General features: G+C 32.2%; 2 protein-coding genes across 3 annotated transcripts; one reads left to right on the forward strand and one right to left on the reverse strand.

Annotated features, from left to right (window-relative positions):
- The first annotated feature begins 5417 nt into the window (after window positions 1–5417).
- LOC143536678 (transcription factor MYB17-like) lies at window positions 5418–7470 on the forward strand. Of its 2 annotated transcripts, XM_077030616.1 has the most exons (4): window positions 5418–5571; window positions 6609–6738; window positions 6840–7199; window positions 7248–7470. In XM_077030616.1, the coding sequence occupies exons 1-4, from the start codon at window positions 5418–5420 to the stop codon at window positions 7417–7419; spliced, it is 816 nt and encodes a 271-aa protein (XP_076886731.1). In that variant the 3' UTR covers window positions 7420–7470. The 2 variants fall into 2 exon arrangements, with proteins under 2 accessions (XP_076886731.1, XP_076886730.1); XM_077030615.1 differs by having other exon boundaries at window positions 6840–7470.
- A 28-nt stretch (window positions 7471–7498) lies between these two features.
- On the reverse strand, window positions 7499–8491 carry LOC143536679 (remorin-like). Its single transcript, XM_077030617.1, has 4 exons — window positions 8281–8491; window positions 8166–8204; window positions 7925–8094; window positions 7499–7825 (listed from the first exon to the last, which is right to left on the reverse strand). The coding sequence occupies exons 1-4, from the start codon at window positions 8489–8491 to the stop codon at window positions 7622–7624; spliced, it is 624 nt and encodes a 207-aa protein (XP_076886732.1). The 3' UTR covers window positions 7499–7621.
- Between the last annotated feature and the right edge of the window lie 2431 nt (window positions 8492–10922).

The following is a 10922-nucleotide window of genomic DNA, read 5'->3' on the forward strand; positions in this document are numbered from 1 at the left end:
GGTTTATCTCACCGCACTGTCGTGGCTTCGGGCGAATGTTCACAGACGTTGGCCTTAGGTGAGGGTTTTTCCCGGATCGAAAGACAAGTGTATCTCGATACGATGAATTTAGTCAATAACTCATTTGGAGGATTCGTTGGCGGTTAAAAAACCTAATAACAAATAATCGGTCATTTTTATTTAAGATCACGTAAATAAATACGTGTCTTATCTTATGTTTTAAGATGACATACCTCAAGATTAATAAATGAATCATCTTTCATTGTACTAAAACTAAAAAGTTGGACAAATTAACCTGCTATGATCATATTTACAAAAATAAAAAGCTATAACTTATGGTTTTAACCTCCTATTCCATCTAAAATCCGTTTATATTTATATAACTTTACTCACATAAATGATGCACAAATCTTATTAACAAAATCTTTGAAAGCTCTCTGGTTGTTTCCCATGTTCTCTCAAGCCATCAAATTTCTTATTTTTAAATTGAGAATTCTATGCATTTGATCCGAATTTAAAGAAATGGGTCTTATCAAACCCAGATAGCCACATCTCATTATATTAAAAATTAATCTCATCAAATATTTGATATAAAAATCCTATAAAATAAGGATATATTAAAAATTAATATCCAATTTTAAAAAAAAATATATTAATTATAATTAAGAAATAATTTTAAAATAAAAAATAAGCGATTTCAAGGGTCTCTTCAAACCCAGATAACTTTTAAAAGAGTTATAACATCTCATTAATTTGAGAAACCCTTTTATCATCAAATCTTAAGTATATTGTTGACTTTCTTACAATAAATAAAATTAAAAATCCAATATATATATATGGGAAATTTCAATTAAGAACCCCTTTGAGTTTTAAGAACTCGAAAGAACTCAGTGTAACGATTTTTTTTTTCGAATTTTTTTTACACATGCGTAATATATGTAAGTTACATACACGTAAAAAAATTACAGAGTTTTTTACGCACCGAGTCGACTTTTTACACATGTGTAACGGACGTAAAAGTTAGTGTAACCACTTACATATTTATTTTATCTCCCACTTTGACTTTTTTGCCAGATTTAATCTCAACCACATATTCCAATCCATTTAATTAAATGTGTGGCATAGAATTGAGTTCTTAAGTTCTTAAAACTCAACATGGTTCTCAAAACATCTCTTTCCTATATATATATACTAGATTTTATCCCCCGTATTATGGGGGTTATTTTACATTATTCGTTTTTAATATTTATATATGTATATTTGGATTTTAATTTTATTTATTGTAATAAAGTCAATAATTAATATACTTGAGGTTTGATGATGAAATGGTTTCACAAATAAATGATATGTTATAATCCGCTTTAAAAGCTATCTGGGTTTAGTGATACCCATTACCCGTTTATTTTGTTTATTATAAAATTGTTTCTTAATTATAAATAATATCTTTTTTAAAATAAAATAGGATATTATTTTTTTAGTATATTCCTATTTTATAGGATTTTCATATCAAATATTTGATGAGATTATTTTTTAATATAACGAGATGATATAACCCGTTTAAGAGCTATCTGGGTTTGGTGAGATCTTTACCAGTGAATTCGGGTCAAATACGTGAGAAGCCTTCATTTACAAATAAAGTAATCTGATTGCTTGAGAGAATGGTTGTTTTACATTTTTCGTTTTTTAATATTTATTTTTTGAATTTTTAATTTCCTTTATTGTAAGAAAGTTAATAATATACTTAGGGTTTGATGATGAAAGAGTTTCATAAATAAATGATATGTTATAACCCGTTTAAAAGCTATCTGGATTTGGTGACCCACGACCCGCTTATGTTTTTTACTATAAAATTGTTTATTAATTATAAATAATATATTTTTCTTTTTAAATTGGATATTAAATTTTAGTATATTCCTATTTTGTAGGATTTTCATATCAAATAACTGGTAAGATTAATTTTTAATTTAATGAAATGTTATAACCCGTTTAAGAGCTATCTGGTTTTGGTAAGACCCATACCCATGAATTTGGGTTAAATCAATGAGAGGTCTCCATTTAAAAATCAAGAAATCTGGTGGCTCAATAAAAGGGGGGAGAGACCACATCGCGACACATACGATTTTTGGGTTTTCATTTATATATATATATATATATATATATATATATATAAACAAAAAATGAAAACAATCATCGTAATACAGGGATAAAACACAATAATAAATAATTGGCAAGGAAACATCTAACAATTTTTAACACTAAAATCTACAATATATATAAACGAAAACCCAAAAATCCTATGTGTCGCGATGTGGTCGCTCCCCCTTTTTATAATAGCCACCAGATTTCTTGATTTTTAAATGAAGGCCTCTCATTGATTTAACCCAAATTCATGGGTATGGGTCTTACCAAAACCAGATAGCTCTTAAACGGGTTATAACATTTCATTAAATTAAAAATTAATCTTACCAGTTATTTGATATGAAAATCCTACAAAATAGGAATATACTAAAATTTAATATCCAATTTAAAAAAAAGATATTATTTATAATTAATAAACAATTTTATAGTAAAAAACATAAGCGGGTCATGGGTCACCAAACCAGATAGCTTTTAAACGGGTTATAACATATCATTTATTTATGAAACCCTTTCATCATCAAACCCTAAGTATATTATTAATTTTCTTACAATAAAGAAAATTAAAATCCAAAAAATAAATATTAAAAAGCGAAAAATGTAAAACAACCATTCTCTCAAGCCATCAGATTGTTTTATTTGTAAATGAAGGCTTCTCACGCATTTGACCCGAATTCATGGGTAAAGGTCTCACCAAACCCAGATAGCTCTTAAACGGGTTATATCATCTCGTTATATTAAAAATTAATCTCATCAAATATTTGATATGAAAATCCTATAAAATAGGAATATAATAAAAAAATAATATCCTATTTTATTTTAAAAAAGATATTATTTATAATTAAGAAACAATTTTATAATAAACAAAATAAACGGGTAATGGGTATCACTAAACCCAGATAGCTTTTAAACCGGATTATAACATATCATTTATTTGTGAAACCATTTCATCATCAAACCTCAAGTATATTAATTATTAACTTTATTACAATAAATAAAATTAAAATCCAAATATACATATATAAATATTAAAAACGAATAATATAAAACAACCCCTGTAATACGGGGGATAAAATCTAGTAGAATATAAATAAACAGCAAGCTGCACCGTTAGTATTTTCTAGATAACAAAACTAAATATTTAACAATTACATTTGTAGATCTATGTTACTACTCATTTTACAGCCTATCAATCTATTTTGACTTATCAAGATAGATTGATAAGATGATTATAAATGTGTACAACATGTTTTTTTGGCTCATCTTGTGTTATTTTAACAACTAACAAAACATATTATTATTCAGTATAGGGGTGGCAAATGAGTTGGGTTGGGTTGAAACGGGTCATGGGTCAGAACGGGTTAGGGTCGAAATGGGTTAGGGTCGGAATGGGTCAACTAAAAAAATGGTTGTTTTGGTTCGGGTCGGAACGGGTTAGGTTAAAAGGTTCAAGTCAGAACGGGTCCGGGTCGAAATGGGTCAAGGTCGAAACGGGTCAAAATGGGTTTCGAATCGGTTTTCTTTTTTTTTTCTTTTTTTTGAAGAACGAGGGCAAAGGCGGAAACGTTTTCGGTTTTATATTTTGAGTTATAATTTTTTTATTAATTTTTTTGAATTTTTTTTGGAGGGTTTTAATTGTTAATAAAAATCCCTAAAAAAATTTCAAAAAACTTAATAAAAAAATTATAACTCAAAATATAAATAAAAAACGAAAAATGTAAAAAAAAAACTAAAACGTTTCGTCCGTTACCCTCGTTCTTCAAAAAAAAACCGAGAAATGAACTGAAACCGAAAGTCGACGAAAACGAAACATAAACCAAAACTGAACATAATTGATCGAAACCGAAAAAATCAATCAAAATAAAACTAAAAACCTGAAACCGACAGAAATGAAACTGAAAAAACCGACCACAACGAAACAAAAGGCCGAAAACGAATCCGAAACCGACCAAAAACAAATAAAATAAACCGGAACCCAACTCGTCCAGTGCTCCGAAACCGACCAAAAAGAAACAAAGGAAACTAAAACCCAACCCGTCCAGTGCGAAAACTCGTGTCGGCTCAAAACCTAAACCGAACTCGTTCCAATCCAAAACCCGTTTCAACCTGAGCTTGCCACTTTTCCTTAAGACAGTAACCCATACTGACCTATTTCTTTAAATTTGTCGACCCATTTTGACCCGAAAATAAAAAGGTGGAATTTCAAGTAACCCATTTTATTAAAATTTATGACCTAAATCTACCCATATAAGTTTTAAAACAACCCAAATTAACTCATTTGAAAATGTTTTGATCAAGATTGCCACCCCTAGAATATTCACATAATCATCGCAAACTAGCAAGATACTAGTAGAGTCAAATCCATCTATACATTGAAAAAACATGAAAACAGCATCACCCAATGACTTATATCACTCCCGATACACGTCACTTTACCCTTGTCAAACCTGGACTTATTCTTCACCCACAAGAAACTTATGTACATCATCAATTACTGCAATTAAAAACCACCCCAATCCCCTAATATCAACCCTCTGTTTTTGGACCTATATTTGATTCAAAAGTAACCAATAACTTTAGTCCCTTCAATCAAGCTTCATAGATGAACCGGTCCCCATTATGGGCTAAATTGTTTCGCTTCCCTCAAAGACTCCACATTGTAATCAACAAACCGTTTACGTTAATAAACCTAAAAAAATAACATTGGATAATATTTTTATTTGTTATAAAATTTAGAAAAAGAATAAGCATAGCACGTGATTCAGGTGCACGGGAAATGCAAATAAACAGGCAGTGAGTGTGAGTTTATCAAAACCCATCACATTACACCAGCATTAAAACCTCACACTCTTTTTGTCATCTTTCTCGACCACCTCTCATTTACATACATACATACATACACACACATGTATGTAACAAACATATTTCTTCAAACAAAACCCTAATCCCCCCTTTCCACCTCAATCATTCTCTCAATTCCTCAGGTCAGCATTCATCACCTTTTTCATGTTTAACCGAATGTCACACCTGGCTACCGTAATAAATATGTTTAATTTTGCTATAATTGCACCAATTATTACGTAATCGTTTCAATGTGTGATGAAGACGTGTTTACCTTTTGAAATGTTTCAATGTTTCTAATAAATCGTGCTGGAAATTGCTGCAGTGATGAAGCCGTACGAATTAATGGCGGTTCATTACTGACCTACTGCATCTGTTGTTTGACCCTTCTCTCTCTAAATTACAAACACACATTTTTTATTCAAACACTTGTGTGTTGGATGAGAAAGAGGGGCAAAAGTATGGGGAGATTGCCATGCTGCAACAAAGGTGAGGTCAAAAAAGGTGCTTGGACTGCCGAAGAAGATAAGATTCTTCTCGATTACATCACGAAGAACGGCCACGGCACCTGGCGTTCCTTTCCCAAGCTTGCAGGTTAATCCTTTCTCCCCGTAGCATTAACTGTGTTCGTGATTATTCAAATGTATGTGGTGTATACATATACATGTACATAAATAAAACGGAGAAGAAAAATAAATAATTTTGCACCAATTTTACACTTCGCAAGAAAGTTGTGGGGTATCCCAGAATACCCTTGCTTCCATTGTAGATCCGCCTATGCTTGTGCATAAACGTTTTGTTAGGCGTATAGAAGAAGAAAGATAACAAATCAGCATTGTTGAGTATACTTTTATCATTCCAATGTTTGTTTTGCCAAAAGAAGTAGTGATTTGGAGCACTGTCGTTATTGATGTTCATGGACCGATTAATGAGATGCCTGTAAGCACTAAGCATCTCAACAGAAGTTGAAGAAAATCCCCAAAACAATTAGAATTAGAAAGTAAAGTTTGTTTGTACCATATTGCAATTAAATACCAGATTGGTCCCGATTGAGACAGCCCATCTTGAATCCTTTGGACCACATAGAGCCGTTGGTTTCGGCTCATTATAGATGTCCTGTTATGTTATGTTATATCATATCATGATGATGCAGAAAGACGATTTATCTAGTCAAAAACCCTAGGTGGAAAAGTCTGTTTCATGTTAAAATTTTGGTCCTCACTGATCAGAGTTATCATGTGTTCTGAAAACTCATGATATCTTATAAAGATTGATCCTTTATTGACTGTAAACTGATAATCAGAGCATATTAACAAAAAGATAATCTTGTTTTCTATATTTAATTGGTACATTTATCTCATGCGTGTGATTTCTTGTTACATGGTCCTACATTACTGGTAATGGTTAAACTAGCATTCAAGTCTGCACTTCATGTTCTTTAGCTCTTTCATATGTCATTGTTCATATTAGGTGAGTTTTAGGCTTTTAGCATTGGGAACTAATTTGACAATAAAGGGTAAAAGGGTAATTTCTCTATTCAAACTAGTTTGACATGAAAGGGGAAAAGGGTAGTTTATTTATCCGAACTAGGTTGACAACGAAGGGTAAAAGGGTAATTTCTTATGCGATAGGTCTTCGTCGATGTGGGAAAAGCTGTCGACTCAGGTGGACAAACTATCTTCGGCCTGATATTAAACGAGGTGCATTCAGTTATGATGAAGAACAAACAATCTTCCAGCTGCACGCCTTGCACGGTAACAAGTAATAAACTACTTCATTGACTCTTTATTAAATCTTTTTAAACATTTCTCTCGGAATTATGGATTTTTTTTGTTGATCAAATCGAAAACCGAACTATGCAGGTGGGCAACTATAGCATCATGGCTTCCAGGAAGAACAGATAATGAGATAAAAAACTACTGGAATTCGCATTTGAGAAAACGCATCCCCAACATAAACACAACCCTGCAAGCCAGCTCAGCTTCCACATCAGCTACCCACACTGCAGAACAGGTGGAGGCCGATGCTAAGCTGCCAATGGACACAATCATTCACAGCTCACCACCTGGACTACCCGATTGCGACTACTTTCTTCGCGCATGGAATTCTGAAGCTGGTGAATCATTTCAAAACACAAAGGGTACAAGCCACGTGGCACGCGCGATAAAAGTCGAGCCAGATTATGTGGTAACAATGCAGGCGGAACCCGTGTTAAAAGTCGAGTCAGATTATGTGGTGACTATGCAAGCGGAACCCGCATTTAACGCCAGCTCGAGTGATCAAATTTGCAAGATTGAAACTGAAGATGCAACAAACAGCGGTTCATACTCTCCAAATTCGTATAAAGCAACATTGGATCTGCTGCTTGATTTTCCAAATGATGGTGAATTTCTAGAATATCTTCAAGGTGACCCAGATGATGATAATCAAGCTTCTACTTGACAGGTTATTTACTATAATGCCCTCATTTTGTTTAAAATCAGTGCTGGTTAAATGTTAAAACCATGGGGTATTATTATGTCTAAATTAGGAAGTAGGAAGTAAGACCAGTAAGCCAGAACTTGATGATATAAATGTTACTTTTCAAACTTTTGTTACAAACTTTTCTTACAAGTGCACACAAAATGATGTAAACATGAAACATTTAGCTTGAAGAAAACCATCTAGTGAGTTTCTTCGGGCTCGAACCGGTGGCCCGACACTTGGCAGCTAATTCCTCTGCTTTTAAAACATCTTCTCCGCGTTTAGCTTCTGTAATTGCTCTCTTTTCTTCTGCAGCTTTGTGAACAAGAGCTATTTTGTTCTTCATTTTCTCTGTGTATTTAGCTTTTTTCTTTTCTAGTTTCTCCTGTTAGTATATGTTTGAAAATTGGTAAGTAAATGAATGAATTATGTGAATCTTTGTGGCTGAAATCTGTTATAACAAAATGGTGAGAGAGATTGTGACCTCAATCTTCTTGAGTTCAGCTTCTAGTTCAGCTTTCTTGCTGTTTTCCCATGCTCCAATGGCTGCTAGCTTCTTTTGGGCTCTGTTATCAATTTTGGATATTTCACTTTCTTCCCATGCTTTGATGAGTGCATCTTTCTTCTCGGTTGCTACTCGAGCAAGAACCTCGTCTGAGCAAGCAAACAGTCATGATGAACAAAACTCAAAACATGAATATGAATAATCAAACTAACTACTATACCTCTGTGTTTAGAACCCTCTTCACGTGGTTTCTCCGGGTCTGACATTGATATAATCTAACAGTTAAGAAGGCATAGTTGACAGGTCTAGCATCAAAAGTAAATAACACAACTTACTTTCAACATCGGTAGGCTGTTGTTCAGGAACTGGTTCGGAGTCCACCTCGGTGGGTGGTGGCGGCGGTTGAACCTCCACCTTGTTAGCTTCTTCTGCTACCATGTCTGAGGTTATGAAAGTTCTGAAGGGTTTAGGATGTGTTGGTGTTGGATATTGGCGGTTTATCATAGTTATATATAGTGTGGACGGTTTAGAATGAGCTGGAAACATCTGCTGTTTAACAGACTGTTCATCCTGTTTATTAATTGGTTTTTAGGATTTGATTTTTTTTATAAAGTATAACAAGATGCGTTCACCCAACAATGATTCTTGTTGGAAAACTTTTGTATCGATACTTGCCAACCAAATCTTTCCGATACTTTGATTTTGCTGGATTGTTTTGAATTTTGATCATATACATAATATATATGATGCTAGTATCTTCTTATAAGCTAGTCATATATCAAATATTTTTTAAAAAGTGAAAATTTGGAAATGTATCTTTTTAAAAAGGATACACAAGAAATCTACGGAAGATCGGAGGGTGGCAAGAACTTCTTTTATGTTTGATTAAATGAATCTCTGTTGTTAAGTGTGAAAAAGATTTATGGTCACACAACAAACCTTTAAAAAACTGAAAAAAATAATAAAAAATCATAACTCAAAATATAAATAAAAGATAAAACATTTTAAAAAACCAAAATGTTTCTTTGTCATTCCCTTTTCTAAAAATAACATTGAAAAGACACAATACAGAAATGAATAAACAATACAATGATAAATTAAAAAGACAATATGTCATAAAATATAATACAATGTCAAACAAAATATATCACAATTTGATTAATATAACACAATATCAAGAAAAAAAAAGACATAATCAATTACGAATATAAAAAAAAACACAATGATAAATAAAAAGACACAATGATCTATTTCCTCAACATTGCGTCTTTTTTTTTGGAAACATTTTTGTGTTTTTACATTTTTTTTAATTAAATTTTGAGTTATGATTTTTTTTATTAATTTTTCATTATTTATTTTGAGAGTTTTTTTTATGCCTACAAATCTTTCTCATCATTCTCATTTCTATCTCTCTTTGTAAAATAACCTGACCCTATTTATTGTAAGGAAATTAACAATATACTTAGGTCATGTTCGTTTCAAGTATTTAGAAAGAATTATAAGGAATGGAATTTTAAATCCCATAAATTGATATGTTCATTTCATTAAATGAAAGGACGGGACTGGAAACTAAATCCCATCAAATCCCACATTTCATGGGATTTTAAAATCCCACCTATTTTAAAAGATTGTTATGGAAAATAAATGATTGTTTTATTAACCCTAATCAGTACTAGGGGTGGCAAATGGGTTGGGTTGGGTCGGAACGGGTTAGGGTCAGAATGGGTCAACTAAAAAAAGGGGTTGTTCTGGTTTGGTTGGAACCGGTAGGGTCAAAAGGTTCGGGTCCGGGTCGGAAGGGTCAAAACGGGTTTCAGGTCGGGTTTTTTTTTTGAAGAACGAGGGCAAAGACGAAAACGTTTTAGTTTTATTACATTTTTCGTTTTTTATTTATATTTTGAGTTATGATTTTTTTATTAATTTTTTTGAATTTTTTTTGGAGGGGTTTTTATTGTTAATAAAAACCCCTCAAAAAAAATTCAATAAAATTAATAAAAAAATCATAACTCAAAATATAAATAAAAAACAAAAAATGTAAAAAAACTAAAACGTTTCCGCCTTTGCCCTCGTTCTTTAAAAAAAATCGAGAATGAAGAAGATTCCAATTCCAATACATATTAACAAACCAAACACATGATAGAGATTCTCAAACATTACATTCCATTCCATTCCACTTCCAATTCAAAATCCTTTAAAAAAAGTCCGTGAAACGAACGCGCCACGAGGGTTTTATAATGAAAGGGTTTTACAAATAAATGAAATATTATAACCCGGTTTAAAAACTATCTGGGTTTGGTGATGGCCCGTTTATTTTTTTTACTATAAAATTGTTTAAAACAACAACAATAAACGTACCCAGTAAATCCCACAAATAGCAAAAGCTATTGGTAGGGTCTAGGAAGGGTGTGTGATGTATGCTGTTGCGGTCTACTCAAACAATCAATTTTAAAGACTTAAATACCTATAATAAGTACGGGTAAGTAAGGTCGTCTCCTCAGGGACTCAAGGAAAGTGCAAGTTTATTTAATTTATAACAAATTATTTAACCTAAGCGGACAGACGATGTCCAGCGGTTTTTAGAAAAAGAATTAATTAAAACTAATGATTACTTAAAAAGATTTGTAAATAATATTAATAAAAGTATTCATTCTAGGTTCGGGTTATGTGTTCCATACGTTATCACAGATTCTTTAGTCTTTGGTTTTATAATAATTGCTAGTCCTATGGTTTGATTTATGATGACAAACGATACCCTAACCGAATTGTTGACACAAATGAACCCGGACAACACAATTGCCAATTCTATGTGTAGGACAACTAACTCAAAGATAAGGTTTGATGATTCTAGTTCAATGACACAAGAGCTTAAACCCTAAATGTTGATGAACAACCAAACAAACGTTACACAAATCAATAATCGCAAACACAAACTTTAATCAACCAACTAACTAATTAAGAAAGACAAATTCATATAAAA

Source organism: Bidens hawaiensis, unplaced genomic scaffold (genome assembly GCF_021521415.1).
Source record: "Bidens hawaiensis isolate Kalapana, Puna unplaced genomic scaffold, B.hawaiensis_p1.1 tig00010894_1, whole genome shotgun sequence".
Classification (NCBI taxonomy): domain Eukaryota; kingdom Viridiplantae; phylum Streptophyta; class Magnoliopsida; order Asterales; family Asteraceae; genus Bidens; species Bidens hawaiensis.